This window comes from Chiloscyllium punctatum, chromosome 8 (genome assembly GCF_047496795.1).
Source record: "Chiloscyllium punctatum isolate Juve2018m chromosome 8, sChiPun1.3, whole genome shotgun sequence".
In the NCBI taxonomy this organism is placed as follows: domain Eukaryota; kingdom Metazoa; phylum Chordata; class Chondrichthyes; order Orectolobiformes; family Hemiscylliidae; genus Chiloscyllium; species Chiloscyllium punctatum.
In genome coordinates this window covers 6,207,570-6,229,450 of record NC_092746.1, presented here as the reverse complement: position 1 = coordinate 6,229,450, position 21,881 = coordinate 6,207,570, and the positions used below count along the sequence as shown (strand labels likewise).

Here is a 21,881-nt window from a genome sequence, read left to right as displayed (position 1 = left end):
GGAGGGGTGGGGTCTGAGGGCGGAGGTGCGGGATGTGGACGAGATGCGTTGGAGGGCATCTTTAACCACGTGGGAAGGGAAATTGTGGTCTCTAAAGAAGGAGGCCATCTGGTGTGTCCTATGGTGGAACTTGTCCTCCTGGGAGCAGATACGGCGGAGGCGGAGAAATTGGGAATACGGGATGGCATTTTTGCAAGAGATAGGGTGGGAAGAGGTGTAATCCAGGTAGCTATGGGAGTCAGTGGGTTTGTAAAATATGTCAGTGTCAAGTCGGTCGTCACTAATGGAGATGGAGAGGTCCAGGAAGGGGAGGGAGGTGTCAGAGATAGTCCAGGTAAACTTTAAACTACTTTGTCAGCTGGATAACACTTTGTAGCAGCAACAAGTTCTGCAAGGGGCCATATAAGTTCACTTTCTTTATTTCTGTCTCACCTAGTTTATAAAAAATATAGCCTAATAAAGCAGTTAGTATTTTCAGGTATGTACAGTATTCTGGTCAGTCAAATGAAACTTTCTACATGCCTGATTAATTAAAAATAGACACAAGTAAAATGCGAATAGGCATATGTGAATAAGAATAGGTCATTTACTGTCTTCAGTGTGCCCCGCAGATCTCTGCTCACCAGCACTGGCTGCACTTTTAATATCAGCAAGCAGTCGACAGGACTGATCAGGTCTATCTCACCTTTAGAAAGAGTTTGAATTTGGTTTAGAGTTAGGCTACAGCTATGGAACGTTGAAGCAATGTGAGACTAATGCCTCCAGGTGGCCTCAAACTAAGGTGGTTTCAGTTTGGTGATGTTATCATTGAGTGTTTCCAGCGGTGAACATTGTGGACAACAGAGCAAACAAAAGAACACACAAGTTTCATTTGTTGATTTTCAGGAGGCTTTGGGTAATGTTTCAAAAGATTTTGGAACATAATGCTTTCAGGATAAGCAGTGAATTAGCAACACAAATTCTAAAGTGGCCCTGTTCGCATTCTTTGCAACGTAGAGGAGAAAGCTTCTTTTAAAATTAAAAACCATGCGATACCTGGTTACAGGTTTATTTGAAAACACAAGCATTTGCAGCTCTGCTCCTTCTTCAGGTGCTAGTGAAGAGCTCCAAAAGCATATGTGTTCAAATAAGCCTATGTCCTGGTGTGATTTTTGACTTTGTCCACCCCAGTCCATCACCGGCACCTCCACATCTTTCAAAATTCAGTAGTTTACAGCTCCTACCAATTTTTCAGCAGAAGTAAAGGTGAGGTTATGCATAGTAACCATTATTTATGAGGGAATTGGGCTGTAAGTGCCCATTTAAATGAGGAAATCCAGAAATTCCTGTCTAAGTAAGTCTGCTCCTCTAGAAGTTTCACTCTAATGGTATCTTGCTGAGAGATTCAGCAGTCAAATGTATGGAATTGAATGTTGTGATAAAAATATTGCAAAATACCAACTAAACACAACAGAAAAAGTTAGGACTTGTCCATTCAAATCCATATGAAATTTTAATGGATTCTGGAAAATGCAGTTGAACGGGCTTCAGTGAGTTGCTCTACTATATCTTCGAAGCACTGCTGCAACTATAAACCAGTGATGAAGGGGCTGAATGTTTAGGATGGTGGTAGTATATTGATGGGCTCCTTTCTTCTTTTCTGAGCTTCTTGAGTATTTCAGAAGCTACACGTTCCCAGGCATAGTTCCCAGCCTCTGACCTGCTCTAGCATGGTATTTATAAGCCTGAGCTAGTTAAATTTCTAGTCAGTGGCAACTCATGGGATGCTGATTGTGGGGGATTCAACAGTGGTAATGCTGTTGAATTTCATAGGAAAGCAGTTGGATTCTGTCTTGTCAGAGAGGGTCATTCTCTTGCTCTTGTGTGGAGTGAAAGTTAATAGCCAATTATCAAGCCTAAATGTTGTTGATGTTTTGCTGCATGTAGACAATGGTCTGCTTCATTATCTGAAGAGTTACCAATGGTACAGAACTCAGTATTCTCTCTAAGTTTCTTACTGGCTGCATAGTCCTCCGTGAACTAGAGTTAATGCTGTGATTGACACGCTGATACAGATTGTCATGTGTGGAACATCAGACGGGATAGTGTGGTGGGAGAATGTTAGTTCATGGTGCAGACTGGAGAGGGGTTGTTAGAGCCAGGAAAAGCCACTCTAAATCAGAGAGTTATTTACAATTCCACCCACTTTGAGCTTTGCTGGTGAGTGAAACACCCTAACCAAGCTGTCGAATGAGTAATTTCAAACCTGAATTAACTCAGGATTTAGTGTTGCATCCTGGCTTTGACAGCCTGTGCATGGGTTTCCTGAGCGGTCTGGAATCTGCCAGAATCAACCGGGCGAGAGGATAGAGGGGAACGCTCCTGCAGTGTAACTGGACGGCTGCAGCCCTGCGAGATGAAAAGCTGCTGCTCACAGCGCTTCTCAGAGTGGGCTTCCATCGCTGGACAGCTGACTTTGGAAGTAATTTGGTACTTTCTTGACTTTGTCAACTTTGATCTGTCTTCTCTGCACCTTCAGTGCACCATGAGAACAGCTTCTTGTTCCGTTACACAGTATCACAGTTCTAATTCCTGTTTGACTTCTCACCCTCGAGTTGTGTGCTGTCTCGCTGTAAGGGGAGAAAGCAGGAAGTTCTGAGTGTGATAAATGGTTTGTATGGAGAAGAAGAAACAGCACCATTTGCAGAGAATGAGTGTGAGGTGATACAAAGATATAGTGACTCAGAATGTTGGCTGTTTGATGGGGATGCCTGGAGAGACAGGAATGAGTGGAACTGCCAGGTGTGTTGGTTTGGATCATACTGTGCAGAAAAACACTGGAAAAGTCAGAATGTGGGATTTGGGATCTGAAAATACTGTCCAATAACCAGTCCTTCCCTCCTGAGATCCTTTAAGTTCTTTGAGCACTGTCATCAGTTAAAGGAATCACTACTCATTTTCTTGGCAGCTTCTGTCTATGGTTTGAGAAGTTGACCTCGTCTTCCCATCCTTGGGAGATATCTCCTTATTTCAGTGCTTCAAGCCCAACAGTGGAAACTCCAGGATTAGAAAGCAGTCTTTCTTTGTGGGCACTGAAGTATTCCGAGTCAATGCTCCCCCATTCTGACCTACGGCAACCTGTCTTCAATTAGAAATCTTTCCTTGACAAGATGGAACATCATCCACCCTCTGTGATTGGCCAGGAAACTTGAAATTGAGATGAATGCGCAGTTAAAGATTGCTTCAGTTACAAACCTGCTATCCCTCAAATCTTATGCCAAGCAATGTTTAGATAAAATTCTTCTCAAAGAGAAGGAAGGCAAGATTGGATTAGAAGACTAGAAGGAAAGGAAATAAAGGAAGCAGTAAAGAAAGTGAGTGAAAACATTTTTTGAAACAAAGCTTTTTCAAAACAATTCACTACCTGAAGGAATTAGACTCCACACTTTAGACCACAGTGTTCACTTTCTGGGTCAGACAGGTTGATTATAAGTCATCAACAATGACTATATCATTAAAGAGTACTTAACACTCTGAATCGCTACACACTGTGTTGTAACAACAATGGACAATACGTGTGAAAATGCAGCAACTTTATAACATTCATAAAGTAGTTAAATTTGCACTGTGGTTTTGTCAGACTATATGTGGGTTTGCATAAACCATCCAATAAATAGTGGAGATTTGCAGTGCATTGGGTATCTCTTCCTTGCCAAAAGTTGTTAGTCTGTGTTGTTAACGCTGTTACTTAGAAAATTCCAGCAGAATTTATTTTCTTTTTACTTGCCAGAGTTTTCTCTATCTATCCCATCTAAGGTGCAACTCCGCAGAAAATAGCCATTCTTGGACCCTTGATTTTTAAATTTAATTCTTGAGTTGTTATCATTCTTAAAAAAAGACTTGGCAGTAGGTATCAGCAAACTTCTCAACCATAGGGTAAGGCTGATCCTGGCCTCACTCAATATTCACAGGTACTTTTCAAACAAAGATCGCAAGTTATTAATAGGAGCAGAATTCTCAGACGATATACCATGTCCAGTGCTTGAGATGGATGCTGCGACCCAATTACAAGTGTGTAGTCATCAGCCTAGTTGAGATCATAGTACAGTTTGGGATTTCCAAAGACTTGGGCGACTTTGTATCTGTATGGTTTGACAAAGGTGCTAGGACATGAATGCATTCATGGGTGCAGCAGTAAATGGACTATAAAGTCAGCAAGTGCAACGCAATACATATTAGAAACAGCAAATTGTGTGTGGTTTGAAAGAAGTTGCAGTTTAAAATAAAACTAATAAAAGCCAGTAATTGCTATCATCGCAAATAAAGGGACATTTTGATATTTGTCATTACAAGGAACTAAATGTTGATTAGAATATGTAGTAGGTGAACGATTGCATGAAGCAGTTTTTGCTGGTTTTGGATGAAGTTTTAACGATGTCATATATTGAGACTGAATCTTGCTAGAACTAGTCATATCCTGTTCATTAGTGGCAAGAAAGGTGATAATGAAAAATAACAACTCCGCATGTCATAAGTGTTCAGGATTGAGTTGATGGCTCAGTTGCAAAGGTGTCAGTGGAAATCTCATGCAGGATACTGCTGTAAAGTTTACATAAGTCTGGAGAATAATGTAGTCAACTCAAAAATATCTAGCGCAACACAAAAATAACCCTAGGATCCATGAATTTATTTTTAAAAATCAGACTGAATTGCCAGAGCCAGAGGAAAGTAAAGTATAGGCAGTTGTCTCATTAAATGTACTCACAATCATCCTCTATATTAAAATAACAAACTAAAATGTATGATACGTCCATCAGCAGTGTTTTCCCATTGGTGCAAGGATAGTGTAAAATGCCATACATCAATCTTTTAGGACAGCGATCAAGTTACTGAATATGAGTTGTTGTTTTAACAACTCTTTCTACTTCTCATGATAGGGTTTAACTCCACCAGTGCCAGTTGTCCTCTGGTATCTCACCAACGTATCCATTATTTATGCACGAGTTTCAGTGAGTGTAAGCAGGTTTTTTGACTGAAACATCACATCCAAGTCCAGTGTGTCCTTCACCCAATATCCATACGCAGACTTCCAGCAGACATCACCGTTCGGATTTTTGGGAGCACAATAACATTTAGACTCATCTTCATCCACTCATCCATTCACCATTTATTGTCTGACTTGGCTTAATGGAGCAGCTGTGGCATCCCCAGCCTCTGCTGCTCCCAATGTTGAACTTCGTCCATGTGTACCCACTGACCCAAAACATTGAGGTGAGGCCTATGATTAGAATGGAGCTTGTGCTGGGGCCTTGAGATAAGTGTAACACGAAATCTTCCCATCAGCTGCTGAAATGTGCACCTGTTAAAAATCATCCTGAGATCTGTAATCTTGGTTCAGCTGTAGTGGCAGGCATAACAATGAGGTTGCCTGTATCCCACCCTGCTGTCAATATGTAAATAATCAGTAAATTCCTGTGATTGCATGTATACATGTAAATATAGAAATCAAACAATTACCACCTATGGGGACCTGCTCTTCCAAAAGCTTTGCTCCTGTAGCATCTCACTGAAACACTTAAATTCAATTACATGAAGGGCATGAAATTGACTGCCTTTTTGATAAACATACTAGTGTTCACTCAAGTGTAAGTGAATTTTTTAATGGTCTGATAAGTACTAATTACTCTCAAGCAACTTGTGGAGTTCAGAAAATTGCCTGTTACAAGTGTGGCATCATAATCCATGAAATTTCAATTATTGGAGATCATAAAAAAAAGATTTTTTTCTCTCTTTTACATCTCTTAACTTCATCTTTTTTTCTGCTGTTCACTTTCTTTATGCACATAGTTTTAGAGTAAATTAGTAACTCTAACCGCTCCTACTTCAAACTGACCGCTGTTGATTGACAACTATGCAGTCAATGAGGTAAGCAAATTCAGAATGGCTTGCCCTGCTCACAGAAGTCCCAAATCACCTGTAGCAGACACTGTCACCAATAAGTCTGTAATTGCAGCAAGGTTAAATCCAAAATTTGGAAGAAATTCTGTGGATAAGGCAAGTGTAATGAAGAGCTGTTGCTGTTGTTCACCATGGACACCAAACTTTAATTCACTATTGTCCTGGTTGCTTAATTAGCTTCTTCTTCAAGGATCTCTGGCTCTCTCTTATTTGCATTCTCAATTTTAATTCTGCTTCCCAAAATGGTTTTGCTGCATTGATGCTTTATTTACTGAATCTTCCTTCCTCCCTTCCATTACACTCCCTATAGAAACCAATGACCTGAAGTTACTGAAATCTGCAAAGACCTCACTAAAAGGCATGCATGGACACTGTTTGATTATTTTAACACTTTTTTTGTAACAATTAAACCAAAATACATCATTATAAATAGACATACATAATTAGACAAATGGTATTTCAGTGAAAACAGTGATATTCGCTTTCAGTAGAGCATACAACAAAGGTTTGTCTCATAAATATTTTCAGTTTTCCTATTATCATTTGTGACATTACATAGCTGCAAATTCCCACAGCTGTCTTTTCCCAGGTAAGGTTCAGATCCTATTTTCAAGCAGAATTGGTTCAGGAGTCCCATCTGGCCACAGTTTCAACACACAAGTATTTAACGAGCACGTTGCCTTTCAAAAGGTACATTTTCAGCACTTGTGCATACTTGTTCCCAGTAACAGCATGCTTCGGTCTGCTTCACCAGCTGCACAACAGCTTTCCACCTGAATGTCCTTGCATCGAACTGTTCCTGTCCTATTTTCCAAATGCTGGAAAACCCGTTGTCATACTTAAGGCTTCATTTCATAGCCTGTTCAAACTAGTCTTTTAGAGAACACTCCTGTCTTCTACAACGGGAGGTCTGTCCTTGTGTTCAATGGCAGCTCAAAGCCAAAAACGTTATGGTCCCCAGGTGTCTTCTATTTGCCTTTTTTGATTTTATCACCAAAGCAAAGTCATCCCTGACTCACCACAGAAATGACCCTGTGGCTAGGAAATCCAAATGCACATATTTCAGTCTCACTTTGGTGAAAGACGTTTTCTCAAAAGTACATGCTTCTTGTAAAGTGCAGTGTTATGGAGACTTCCTCCTCAAAACTTTCCTTTCTTTCTATCAATGTCCATAGCAAAAATATGTTTTTCTTACTTTCCATATTTCCAGAGTGTCCTTATTGTTGTTGTGGTTCTGTTCGCCGAGCTGGGAATTTGTCTTGCAAACGTTTCGTCCCCTGTCTAGGTGACATCCTCAGTGCTTGGGAGCCTCCTGTGAAGCGCTTCTGTGATGTTTCCTCCGGCATTTATAGTGGCCCGTCTCTGCCGCTTCCAGTTGTAAGTTCCAGCTGTCCGCTGTAGTGGCCAGAATATTGGGTCCAGGTCGATGTGTTTGTTGATAGAGTCTGTGGATGAGTGCCATACCTCTAGGAATTCCCTGGCTGTTCTCTGTTTGGCTTGCCCTAAAATGGTAGTGTTGTCCCAGTCGAATTCATGTTGCTTGTCATCTGCGTGTGTGGCTACCAAGGACAGCTGGTTGTGTCGTTTCGTGGCTAGTTGGTGTTCATGGATACGGATCGTTAGCTGTCTTCCTGTTTGTCCGATGTAGTGTTTTGTGCAGTCATTGCATGGGATTTTGATATACGAACCAGATATACGAACAAATCAACGGAACACCCATGGGCTCACCGATTTCTGGACTCATAGCAGAAGCAGTAATGCAAAAGTTAGAACAAACAGTCTTTCCGCAAATTCAACCCAAACTCTGGGTCAGATATGTTGATGACACCTTTGTAATAATTAAAAACACAGAAATAGAGAACACACACCAGATCATCAACGCCACACTCACAGGAATCCGATTCAATAGAGAAGAAGAAAAGGACAACCAACTCCCATTCCTAGACGTGATGGTACAGAGAACACCGAACGGAGAATTCACCACAAAGGTTTACAGGAAAGCCACACACACAGACCAAGTCCTAAACTATGAAAGCAACCACCCCAACACACACAAACGAAGTTGCATCAAGACACTATTCAAAAGGGCCACAACACACTGCAGCACACCAGAACTACAAAAAGAGGAAGAGGAACACCTATACAAGGTATTCGCCAAAAACAGATACCCTCGCAATTTCATCAACGGATGCCTAAGAGAAAGACAACGGAACGAGGACATGCCGCAACCCAAAGGACTCGCCACACTACCATACATCAGGAGCATTTCCGAACTGACAGCCAGACTACTGCGACCACTGGGACTAATAACAGCACACAAACCAACAGCCACGCTCAGACAACAACTCAACAGAACGAAGGACCCGATACCCAACATGAGCAAAACCAATGTAGTGTACAAAATCCCATGCAAGGACTGCACAAAACACTACATAGGACAAACAGGAAGACAGCTAACGATCCGTATCCATGAACACCAACTAGTCACGAAACGACACGACCAGCTATCCTTGGTAGCCACACATGCAGATGACAAGCAACATGAATTCGACTGGGACAACACTACTATTATAGGGCAAGCCAAACAGAGAACAGCCAGGGAATTCCTAGAGGCATGGCACTCATCCACAGATTCTATCAACAAGCACATCGACCTGGACCCAATATACCGGCCACTACAGCGGACAGCTTGAACTGACAACCAGAAGCAGCAGAGACAGGCCACTATAAATGCCGGAGGAAACAGCACAGAAGCGCTTCACAGGAGGCTCCCAAGCACTGAGGATGTCACCTAGACAGGGGATGAAACGTTTGCAAGACAAATTCCCAGCTCGGCGAACAGAACCACAACAACGAGCACCCGAGCTACAAATCTTCTCCCAAACTTTGTCCTTATTGTTATTTCTGAAGCTATCATTGTTGTTGCACTCCACTTGAGACTTCCATGTCCAGCATGTTAAGCAGGAGTTCATTTGTTCCAGTCTCAGCCGAGCTGAAGCTCTGACTCAGGGGATGGTAGGATTAAATCCCATCTCCTCCAGGAGTTCACCTTACAATACATACAGTCGTGAGGCAGTACTGTTTTGTTTGAAGTGCTGTATTTTGGATATGTTATTAAAAATTAAGATCCTTATTGTGAAAGCTATTCAAAGAAGAGTACCACATTTTCTTTACTTCAAGGACATACTTTATTTATAAAAATGTCTTTATTTGAATGTATAGTCATGAAAGCAGTTCTGTACTGTACAGTAGAATATGAAGAAACAAACAAACATTGGCGTTTGACTCTATCCAACAAATAAACCAAAGGCCAATATACAACACTATATGTGGATACGTTTGAGGCCCTGGGGTGTTTGATGACTGAACCACAGAAAGACCTTTTTCCCCACTGTGCCTTGGCAGCAGCTGCCCTGCTCTTTAGTGCATCCCTCAGCATATTGTCCTGGACCTTCGAATCTGCCAGTCTGCAACTCCTTGCTCGAGAAGACCAATACGTTTCGGGTAGACTAACGAGTGTTCTTCAGCAAGTTGATGGTCCTCCAAGCGCCATTGATATTTGTCTCGGCGCGCATCCGGGGAACAGACCATAGAGCACAGAGATGCTCGGGACAAACCACAACAAATACCATTACTTCTCTCTCTCTCTCTCTCTCTCTCTATACTCTCTGCTTAATACTTTTTTAAAATTTCAAAATATACTTTATTCGTAAAATAATTTGATGGTCTGTACAGTTGGACATGCCATACATACGTAAACATTCCACTTCTTTGCATACCGAAACAGAGTAATCATTCCTATTTACAGGCCTGTACGATTACATTTTTAGCTGAGGCGTCAGCAGAGCCCAAATGACTGTGTGGGCCCCCTGTTCTTCTTTAGGCAGGCAGACGTTACACGGTGGTCTTTCCCCACCGCGCCTTGGCGGCAGCCCCAAGCTTCAGCGCGTCCCTCAACACGTAGTCCTGGACCTTGGAATATGCCAGTCTGCAACACTCAGTCAGGGTCAACTCCTTCAGCTGGAAGGTCAACAGATCCTCAGCTATGAGCAACAAGACTGTAGAAAATATTGGTTAGCTGCAAATGGAGTACAGTGTGCAGTTGTGGCCACCACATTATAGAAAGCATGTGATTGCACTAGAGAGGATGCAGTGTAGATATACTGGCTGATACCTGGCCTGGAGGGTCTGTTTCATGAGAAAAATATTGGATCAGCTGGGGTTCCTTTCCTTGGAGCAGCAAATTTGAAACAGGAAACTGGTGGAGGTTTGTAAAGTAAGAGCATATTGATAGGATGGGTAGAGAAACCAACTTGCATAACGTTTCAGCAAACATGTCTGGGTCACATGCACCAATCAATCCCACTGCCCTAGTTGAACAATTCAACTCCCTCTCCCACTGCGCCAAGGACATGCAAGTATGTAGCCTCCTCCACCGCCAGACTCTAGCCACCCGACGCCTTGGAGGAAGATGTCTCATCTTCCGCCTTGGGACCCTCCAACCACACAGGATCAATGTTCCTCATCTCCCCTCCCCCCACCTTATCCCAGATCCAACCCTCCAATTCAACACTGTCCTCTTGAACTGTCCTACCTGTTCCTCTTTCTTCCCACCTATACGCTCCACCCTCCAGTCTGGCCGAACACCATCACCTCCCCCCCCCACCTTTATTGACCTATTGCATTCCCAGCTATCTTCCCCCTAGCCCCACCCCCTCCCATTTATCTCTCAGCCCACTTACCTCCCTTCCCCCACATTCCTTCTGAAGAACTTATGCTCAAAACGTCGACTCCCTGCTCCTCAGCTGCTGCCTGACTGGCTGTGCTTTTCCAGCACCACGCACCTTGACTCTGATCTCCAGCATCTACAGTCCTCACTTTCTCCTGGCAGAATCAGTGAGCCTAGATTTAAGAAAAGAGAAAGAAGGCAAAAAGGAGAGTTGAGAAATTTGGGAGTCTGGAACTACGTGTCTGAAAGGGTATTGAGTAAGAAATGATTGCAACACTTAAGCAGTATTTAGGTACTCACTTGTGTTGCCATAGCCTCCAGGGATTAGTATCGTCTGATCTTTGTTGACTGACACAGACATGATGAGCAGAATGGCCTCCTTTTGTGCTATAAATGCCTTTGAATCCATCATTCTGTGAAGAGTATATTTTTGTTCATTCGCTCTTTGTGGGATGTTACTATGAGTTTGAGAATTGGCTGTTTAGATTTCCTACTTATTAATAATGGTTCTACACAATTCGTTCATTAGAAATGCACTGGGAGGTCTCGAGAACCTGAAAGGGACTGTATAAATGGAACTTCTCTTTTTGTTTTAAGTTCAGGGATCGAATTGGCTTACACACATGAGATTTGTCAGTAAACTAGTAAATCCCCACTTAAAGCTCATGTGACATTTGTAACCCTGAAATCGAGGCGTATCTCAATCCTTGATCCCTCACTCAGGCAAACTAAAAGACCTCAGAAGGAGAAACTTCTTCCAGGCATTCCTCTCATCTGTGCCGCAATTCTGTGGGGGGATCTAACTAATTTTTGAAACTATTTATTTTTGTATGTGCCTGTTGCATGATGTTATGTTTATCTGTAAACACACTTCTGTGAAAAAAACACTGGTGACAAAAACTGTACAAAAATCTAACTGAGCAACTGGATTGGTTCAGAATATCTTTGTTTGATTTGTTTGTGATTTTTTTTTCTGGAGTCTGTTTATTGCAAGCTGGAAGGTTTTCTGTGGACTGGCACATTTTATTGCTTTATGTTTAGTCAATGGGATACTTGTGTTCATCATCATGCCCAAAGATAGAGTTAAAATAAACAAATCACCATTCATTTCCTCTTCAGAATGTACCATGTTTTTAAGGTGTGTTATATTTGCTAACTGATACTACAAGGTGTAGCAATTTTAAGAATTGTCTTTTAATTAGAAAAGGATATTGTAAAAGTAAATTTATATAAGTATTCATCCAGTCCAGAGTCCAGATTGGAAGTTTGCTCACCATGCTTTTGCAGACCCATGCTCATATCTTGCAAGGAATGTGATTATGTTTCTGTTTTTTTTCCAGGTGCTGCAGATGTACCTGCCATTCTGTGGAATATCCATTTCGAATGCAAAACTCTTTGCAGCATCCCGGAAGGAATATGATAGAAGCAGGGTGTGTCAATGAACAGTATTATTTCATAGTCCAGTATTTGAATTGAAATGATGAGGACTTAATTATGATGGAATGGTAATGTAAAGTGTATAATCAACTGCCTCCCATACACCTTCCCTCTTCCGTTGGCAGAAGATAGAAAAGTTCGAATGTATGTATGAATAGATTCAAGAACAGCTTCTTCTCCAATATTATCAGACTTTCAAATGAACATCTCTCTCTCTCTCTCTCTCTCTTCATCTGTGTGTGTGTAACACTGTATTCTGCACTCTGTTCTGCAATCCTGATGCACTTTGTGTGGTATGATCTGCCTGTATAGCATGAATAATGATACTTTTCACTGTATCTTGGTACATGTGACAACAATAAATCAATCAACATTCAACCAACAATCAACATCTCTCCCAATTTCAATTTCTGTTGAAGCGAATGGAAGCGAAATAGCAAAGAAATTTAAAGCAAGTCCAGCCCATTTGATAGTTTTGCTTTATGTTGAATTATTTGCCAGAGGGAGCAAACATAGCTTCTTTCTGCTCAAAGTAATTGAGGCTTAAATATTTATTAGTAATACTTGTTTTAGACCACAAGACAAGGAAATAAGTTTTTTCATTGAATTCATATTTTTGTATGCTTCAAGTGGATTATTATATGAACAACAGCTAGACACCATGTTAATGCTGTGATTGCTGCAGTATATTCAAGCTTACAAGTAAATTTGTGTAGCTAAAGTGTCCCACCTTAGTACCACACTATAATTACTAACATTTTGGGGCGAAAGAAGATCAGAACTGCATTTTTTTAGTGCTGGAATGAGCGAAAAAGTAGATCATTAAGACTCTATGTTGAAAGATACAGGTGTTGCACTCCTTTTTACACTCTATAATATGGTTTATAGTTACTCATAATAGGCAATAGTTCTAGTGATGAAAAGTAACAATGGCCCAACCAAAAGTTACTAAATTATAGTTGTCAGCTTGTAATCAACACGACAGTCTCGTATAATTTGGAAGGAGCATTGCAATGTCAGAAGTGTTAATCAAACACCCCGCTGCTTTCTGTTTTGGTCAACGTGAACATTGAAACATTTCAGCATGCTATTGAAAAAAGAACAGCATGTTACCCCAATATTCTGGTCAATATTTCTTTGTCAGTCTACCACTAAAAGCTGAAAAGATATATCAATCATCTTAAAAACAGTGTATCTTTAAGGTTCTGGTATAAAGGTACTTTATACATGTTCTGGTATAAAGGTACTTGTCTCGTCTTCAGACTCTCAGTGTAATAAAGTCAGTATTCAGTCAGTCATTTAGGTATATTTAATATACAGTAACATCAGTAAGCACAGACCCCAGACTATGAAAAGGTCTAATATATCATAGCAATGTAAATATTTAATATTATTAATAACTTCAAGACATGTCTCAACACAAACCTGAACTTTGTTGCATATGTTATATGGGTTAACACATAGGGCAGAATTAGACTATATCATAATGGAGTGGTGTTCCACCCAAGAAACAACATTACAGTGGTTATATTTAGTCTAAAATAAGTTTTGCTAATAAACACTTCAGTCTTGATTATTTTGAGGAGAAAAGAGCTATTTTTAGGCTGTTTGGCAGAAAACCTTGACATTGCAATGTCTTTTGAGTTGCTGTATATAATGAACAGAACACTTCACTTGATTTGATTTATTATTGTCACATGTATCTAAGTATAGTGAAAAGTTTTGTTTTGCGTGCAATACAGGCAGATCATAATGTACAAAGACATAAAGATCATAGGTCGATTGAACAGAGCGTGGAATACAAAGTTATGGCTGCAAAGATGATGTACAAAAAGCAAGGTCAACATTAGATTTGAAATTTGCCACGTCCATTCTGAAGTCCAATAACGGCAGGGAAGAAGCTGTTCTTGAAGCTGTTGGTATATGTGTTTAAGCTTTTGTGTCTTCTGCCTGATGGAAGAGAGTATAACCGGGGAGGGGCCTTTGATGATGTTGGCTGCCTTTCTGTGGCAACGAGAAGTGTAAATGGTGTCCATGGGTGGGAGGTTGGCTTCCGTAATGGTCTGGGCTGTGTTCACAACTTTCTGTAATTTCTTATGGTTTCAGGCAGAGCAGTTGCCATGCCAGGCTGTGCTGCATCCAAATATAATGCCTTCTGTAGTGCATCTATAAATGTTGGTGGGGGTCCTTATGGACATGCCGAATTTTCTTCGCCTCCTGAGGAAGAAGAGGTGTTGTTGTGCTGAAATATAGTTCACTCTAATTAACACCTTAAGATGTTTTAACAGCATAAGGTGATATATAGATGAGAATATCTTAGTGTCATAGAGGTGTACAACACAGAAACAGACTCTTCGCTCAACTTTTCCATGCTGACCAGTTATCCTAATCTCGTCCCATTTGCTAGCACTTGGCCCATATCCCACTTAAACCTATCCTATTCATATACTCATCCAGATGCCTTTTAAATTTTGTAATTGGACCAGCCTCCATCACTTCCTCTGGCAGCTCATTCCATACATGCACCACCCTCTGCATGAAAAAGTTGCCCCTTAGCTCCCTTTTAAATCTTTCCCCCCTCACCTTAAACCTATGCCCTCTAGTTCTGGACTCCCTTGCTCCAAGGAAAAGACTTTGTCTATCTCCCCTATCCTTGTCCCTCATGATTTTATAAACCTCTATAAGGTCACCCCTCAGCCTCTGACGCTCCAGGGGAAACAGCCCAGCCTATTCAGCCTCTCCTATAGCTCAAACCCTCCAACCCTGGCAACATCCTTGTAAATTGTTTCTGAACTCTTTCAAGTTGCACAATATCCCTCCTAAAGGAGGGAGACTAGATTGCACACAATATTCCAAAAGTGGCCTAACCAATGTCCTATACAGCTACAACATGACCACCAAATTCCTATTCTCCGTGCTCTGACCAATAAAGGCAAGCATACTAAATTCACTATCCTATCTATCTGCGAGTCTGCTTTCAAGGAAATATGAGCCTGCACTCCAAGGTCTCTTTGTTCAGCAACACTCCCCAGGACCTTACTGTGAAGTATATAAGTCCAGCCCTGATTTGCCTTTCCAAAATGCAGCACCTCACATTTACCTAAATTAAACTCCATCTGCCATTCCTCAACCCAGTGGCCCATCTGATCAAGATCCCATTGTACTCTGAAGTTACCTCCTTCACTGTCCGCTACACCTCTGATTTTGGTGTCATCTGTAAACTTACTAACTATACCATCATTTATCCTAGCTATTTAGAATGATACACATCATACTAACAAATAATGACTAGCTACTCTTCTTTAATTGGGAATGGAGGCCACGATATTTTCTTTATCCAAACAATTCTGCCTCTTCGATGATGTACTTTAGGTTCGTGTATGTTTAGTTGAATTTTAAATCAAGCTTTTTTTTAGCTATTGTATGTTTGCTACAATCCTGTTGACCTAATATTTGTTGCTGCTGTTCAATGAATCCTGTTATTAATGGTTTCAGGCATTGCTGGAGGTTGTCAATGACTTGTTTGAAGAGCAGATAGAGCTAGAGAAGGTTGTTCGGAAGATCATGCAGAGAGCTCTGACCCTGTTGCAATGTGAACGATGTTCTGTCCTCCTGCTGGAAGATATTGAATCTCCTGTAAGTGTTTTATTGTTTATCTTTTATCAACCTAAAGTAACTATCATATCAAGAGAATTAGTGTTCTGTAGATTTAACTGCAAATTCATTTGCATTGATCAAAATTAATTTCTTTCCTTCCACAAACTTTTATATCTCATGTGCAGATTCAAATCCAGCTCAGATTGACGCAATGAAGGCTTTGACCTTCTTTTGGTGTAAAGAACTTATATATAATATGAACAATTTCAAGTTAGTTCTTAAAACATTAATTCTTAAAAGGTCAGTGTTCGCTGTGGAGTAGGATATGGAAGATAGAGAATGTGGGGAACTAAATAGCAACATTGTGAAAAACATCCACCTTACTGAGGAGGAGGTGCTGGATATCTTAAAGCATGTAAATGTAGATAAATCCCCGGGCTGTGATCAGGTGTACCCGAGAACTTTGTGGGAAGCTAAGGAAGTGATTGCTGGGCCACTCTTGAGATATTTGTATCATCTGTAGGCACAGGTGAGGTGCCAGAAGACTGGAGGTGGTTAACTATTTAAGAAAGGTGATAGGAAAAGCCATGCAACTATAGACCAATGAACCTGCCATTGGTGGTGGGTAAATGTTGGAGGGACAGGATTTACATGTATTTAGAAAGGTAAATACTGATTATGGATAGTCAACATGGCTTTGTGCTTGGGATATCGAATCTCACTAACTTGATTAAGTGTTTTGAAGAAATGACAAAGTGGATTGATAAGGGCAGGGGTGAGTGGTTGATGTGATCTTTATGGACATCAGTTAGGCGTTCAACAAGGTTCCTCACAGCAGACTGGTTAGCAAGGTTAGGTCACATGGAATACAGCGAGAAGTAGCCATTTGGATACAGAACTGGTTCAAAGGAAGAAGTTTGAGGGTGTGGTGTAGAGTTGCTTTTCAGACTGGAGGCCTGTGACCAGCAGTGTGCCATAATGATTGGTGTTGGCTCCATTGTTTTTCGTCATTTATATAAATGATTTGGATGTGAACGTAGGAGGTATAGTTGGTAAGTTTGCAAATGACACCAAAATTGGAGGTATAGTACACAGGGAAGAAGGTTAGAGCTAAAAATGTGTTGCTGGAAAAGCGCAGCAGGTCAGGCAGCATCCAAGGAGCAGGAGAATCAATGTTTCGGGCATGAGCCCTTCTTTAGGAAGAAGGTTACCTCAGATTACAACAGGATCTTGATCAGATGGGCTAATGGGCCAAGGGATGGCAGATGGAGTTTAATTTAGATAAGCGTGAGATGCTGCATTTTGGAAAGGCAAATCAGGGTCGGACTTATACATTTAATGGTGAGGTCCTGGGGAGTGTTGCTTAACAAAGAGACCTTGGAATGCAGGTTCATCGTTCCTTGAAAGTAGAGTTGCTGGTAAACAGGAGAGTGAAGAAGGCATTTGGTATGCTTTCCTTTATTGGTCAGTGCACTGAGTACAGGAATTGGATGTTTTTCCTCCACTTTATTCAAGTGATCCATGTTTTACCACATTATTGTTTACGAATGATTAAAACTCCTTCCCCAAGCCAGACATTGGAAAGCTACCAAATTTAGAATGATTCTAGTGATTTGAAAATTTTCATCTGATTAAAGACCCCTCACTTTGCATCAGAGAACGATTCTGTTGTGACTTTTTTTTTGTTGTAGCATGTGGTGAGATGAGACAATCATATTAAATGCACAGATCAGAGATTTGTGTATATAGGGCACAGTGTTCCCTTTCCAGAGTTGGCAAGTGTAGTGGTGAGAATGATGACTTAGTTGGCTGACAGTTCAGAAATCACATGCTTACTAGCGAGTTAATCTGTCACAATTAAGACATACCTTGTTAGATCAAGATCAAATTCTCACCATCAGGTGGTCGGAAGCTTATTTGTGTGTATTTGTATCTCATTAATTATACTGTCACCATATTAGCTATCTCCTTCCTGATTCACTTCTCCTGAGAAACTCGATGCTTCCAAGATGTAACAGTAAAATCCAAACAGATTTCTGTTGCATAGCGTCCTCCATCATAAATCTTGGGAGTTCATTGCTTTGCCTGCCAACTTTGTTCTCTTCACTTTGGATAGAATCATTCCCAACTGCTGCTGGTGCCTCCATGGTCAATGAGCATGATATCTCCCTGGAACCTCGAACCACACAGTTGGGCATCGGCAACACAGCAGCCTCAGAATATGAAATGGATCAGGCAGCATTTGTTCTCTCACATGTAGCTTTTGCAGTCAGGCTCAGGCAGTAGTCTCTGGATCTGAGGGAAGGCTTTAGCACAGAGGGAAAGGCAACTGGAAGTCTCTTGCGCTGAGAGCTGAATTCTAGCACAGAGGAAGTGGCAGCCAGCAGCTTCTGACTGAGAAGTAGAACTTTCGAGCAGAGGGAAAGGCAGGCAGCTTGTGGCAGTAGGAAACTGTGAAGGGAACAGATAGCAGTCAGGGGATGGGGGATGCACGTTATCACTGTATGGCGTGGTGTTGCATCAGTGTGTTCGAAGTTCAGCATGTGCTGGCAGCCATTGTGGCAAACACTGCCTGAGCTTCAGGAGAGTGGCAATGTGTGGAAGAAAAATGTGGAAGTGTGTTTAATTTGGTGAGGGTGGACCCCAGTTAGTCAGGAAATAATGCCACAGAACAAGCTAGGGACTCGGCTGTTTCTAATCCAGGATTTGGCCACAGTCAGTTCCATAGTTGGCCCACTGCAGTTTTCCTTAATCAATTCATGGTAAATGACAGCTTCTGGTTGGGCCATAATTTATTACCTATCTATTGTTCCCCTGAGAACGTGGGGGTCTGTTGCCTTTGTGAACTGCTGTTGTACATTTGATGTCAGTACCCACAATGCCTTTAGGAACAATGTTCCAGAGTTTTAACTAATAACAACAAAACATCACAATATATTTCCAAGTCAGGAGATGGTTATAGCCTAGGAGCTGTGGCAAAAATGTTATTTGCTGCTTTTCATCCCTAAACTGGATATTTTGCTTCAGTTGGACATGGTCTGCTTCATTGTTTGAGGAGTTACAAATAGGCTGAACATTGTAAAACCATCAGCAAACATCACCATTTCATGGAAGGAAGATCATTGATGAAGCAGCAGATGATTGAGGATCTGTGCTTATTGCAGTCTGGGGAGTAGGCCACAGTTCATCCTTGCAGTCAAGTATAAGCAGTCCAATCCTTGCAGGCCAGTCACTTGGAGTGCTGCTGAAATTTCAGTGTAGGTGCGTCAACCACAGTCAGTGGAGGATGTGGGCTGTCCTGTTAAGTCATTCTGGCTATGGGCCATGTTCAAGCAGGGATTGAGAGTTTGAGGTGCAGTGTGGTGTACTTGAGACAGTGGGAGCTGATATATGGGGATTGGCCTCATTATTTTGGGTCTCCAAGAGTGTGGTGACAAGGACTGGGGGCTATTGCATTGTGGGACTGGTAGTGTAATGGAGGGGACTGTATGGTCTTGAAGTGGGCTTTAAAGCAATTCATGGACACTCTGGCCTTGGAATGGGGAGGGTAAAAGGCCAGCAAGGATATAGGCATTTTGAGAATCGTGGGCTCTGGGATAAAGCAAGCACATTATTTGTGATATAATTTGACTCAACCAAAATATGGGTGTGAAGGGTCAGAGGGACATATAGGTTGCAAAGAAATAGAGGTATGAGGAATGGTGGAAGAGGAGTGGTATGTAAAAGAGAGGGGGAGATTGTTATAAATGGTATGTAGAAGAGAGGGGGAGATTGTTATAAGTAGTAGGCAGAATAGAGGGGGAGATTGTTATGAGTGGTATGCAGAATAGAGGAGGAGATTGTTATAAATGGTATGTAGAAGAGAGGAGGAGATTGTTATAAGTAGTAGGCAGAATAGAGGGGGAGATTGTTATGAGTGGTATGCAGAATAGAGGGGGAGATAGTTATAAGTGGTATGCAGAATAGAGGGGGAGATTGTTATAAATGGTATGTAGAAGAGAGGAGGAGATTGTTATAAATGGTATGTAGAAGAGAGGAGGAGATTGTTATAAGTGGTATGCAGAATAGAGGAGGAGATTGTTATAAATGGTATGTAGAAGAGAGGAGGAGATTGTTATAAGTAGTAGGCAGAATAGAGGGGGAGATTGTTATGAGTGGTATGCAGAATAGAGGGGGAGATAGTTATAAGTGGTATGCAGAATAGAGGGGGAGATTGTTATAAATGGTATGTAGAAGAGAGGAGGAGATTGTTATAAATGGTATGTAGAAGAGAGGAGGAGATTGTTATAAGTGGTATGCAGAATAGAGGAGGAGATTGTTATAAGTGGTATGCAGAATAGAGGGGGAGATTGTTATAAGTGGTATGCAGAATAGAGGAGGAGATTGTTATAAGTGGTATGCAGAATAGAGGAGGAGATTGTTATAAGTGGTATGCAGACTAGAGGGGGAGATTGTTATAAGTGGTATGCAGAATAGAGGGGGAGATTGTTATAAGTGGTATGCAGAATAGAGGGGGAGATTGTTATAAGTGGTATGCAGAATAGAGGGGGAGATTGTTATAAGTGGTATGCAGAATAGAGGGGGAGATTGTTATGAGTGGTATGCAGAAGAGAGGAGGAGATAGTTATAAGTGGTATGTAGAATAGAGGGGGAGATTGTTATAAGTGGTATGTAGAAGAGAGGAGGAGATTGTTATAAGTGGTATGCAGAATAGAGGGGGAGATTGTTATAAGTGGTATGCAGAATAGAGGGGGAGATTGTTATAAGTGGTATGCAGAATAGAGGGGGAGATTGTTATAAGTGGTATGCAGAATAGAGGGGGAGATTGTTATAAGTGGTATGCAGAATAGAGGGGGAGATTGTTATAAGTGGTATGCAGAAGAGAGGAGGAGATTGTTATAAGTGGTATGTAGAAGAGAGGAAGAGATTGTTATAAGTGGTATGCAGAATAGAGGAGGAGATTGTTATAAGTGGTATGTAGAATAGAGGGGGAGATTGTTATGTGTGGTATGCAGAAGAGAGGAGGAGATTGTTATAAGTGGTATGTAGAAGAGAGGAAGAGATTGTTATAAGTGGTATGCAGAATAGAGGGGGAGATTGTTATAAGTGGTATGCAGAATAGAGGAGGAGATTGTTATAAGTGGTATGCAGAATAGAGGGGGAGATTGTTATAAGTGGTATGCAGAATAGAGGGGGAGATTGTTATAAGTCGTATGCAGAATAGAGGGGGAGATTGTTATAAGTGGTATGCAGAATAGAGGGGGAGATTGTTATAAGTGGTATGCAGAATAGAGGAGGAGATTGTGGGCGGCACGGTGGCACAGTGGTTAGCACTGCTGCCTCACAGCGCCAGAGACCAGGGTTCAATTCCCGCCTCAGGCGACTGACTGTGTGGAGTTTGCACGTTCTCCCCGTGTCTGCGTGGGTTTCCTCCGGGTGCTCCGGTTTCCTCCTACAGTCCAAAGATGTGTGGGTCAGGTGAATTGGCCATCCTAAATTGCCCGTAGTGTAGGTAAGGAGTAGATGTAGGGGTATGGGTGGGTTGCGCTTCGGCGGGGCGGTGTGGACTTGTTGGGCCGAAGGGCCTGTTTCCACACTGTAAGTAATCTAATCTAATCTAATTGTTATGAGGGATATGCAGAAGAGAGGAGGAGATTGTTATAAGTGGTATGCAGAATAGAGGGGGAGATTGTTATGAGGGGTATGCAGAATAGAGGGGGAGATTTTTATGAGTCAAAGTGTTACAATTCGACCCTGGCAAGGCTCCACAAATGATTACAGTTGCAGACGGAATATCCAAATTGTCAAACTTGAGTTTGGGGAAATGAACTGGCTCCTCCTGAACCACCCACTCGCTCATTTGCTCTTGACAAGATTAATTCACTAACGATCTTCTCCCTTGTAGATGCCTGTATCCCAGACGAATGAATCTACATTTTAAAAGGAGCCAATTTAATCAGAGTTTCTTGTTTTGACAAACGTGTGAGTTAATTTATTACTAAAAAGGAAAAAAAAACAGAACATACATGCACAGATTAGAAATGAGAAGCTAGTCTATTAAAAGATAAAAGCTGAAAGATAAATAGTTCAGTATCTCGGGATTGATTGTAAAGAATAGATAGTAGATTGTTGATAGTTGAACAACTGATTTTACGTTTCTTGGCTTAGCAGGTTATTTGAA

At 41.4% G+C, this 21,881-nt stretch overlaps 1 protein-coding gene across 6 annotated transcripts in view; it reads left to right on the top strand.

Moving 5' to 3' along the window:
* LOC140480351 (dual 3',5'-cyclic-AMP and -GMP phosphodiesterase 11A-like) overlaps nt 1-21,881 on the top strand; it is a 298,779-nt gene that overhangs the window by 133,984 nt on the left and 142,914 nt on the right. For 5 of the 6 annotated variants that reach the window (XR_011961277.1, XM_072575100.1, XM_072575098.1 and 2 more), the window contains 2 exons: nt 12,007-12,096; nt 15,599-15,739. Coding sequence is in view for 4 of the 6 variants with exons in the window: in XM_072575100.1 (XP_072431201.1) it covers nt 12,007-12,096; nt 15,599-15,739 (231 nt within the window). In the remaining 2 variants the exon portion in view is untranslated. Of the gene's footprint in view, nt 1-12,006; nt 12,097-15,598; nt 15,740-21,881 lie in introns of those variants that run through there. The other variant, XM_072575102.1, reaches the window with a different exon arrangement.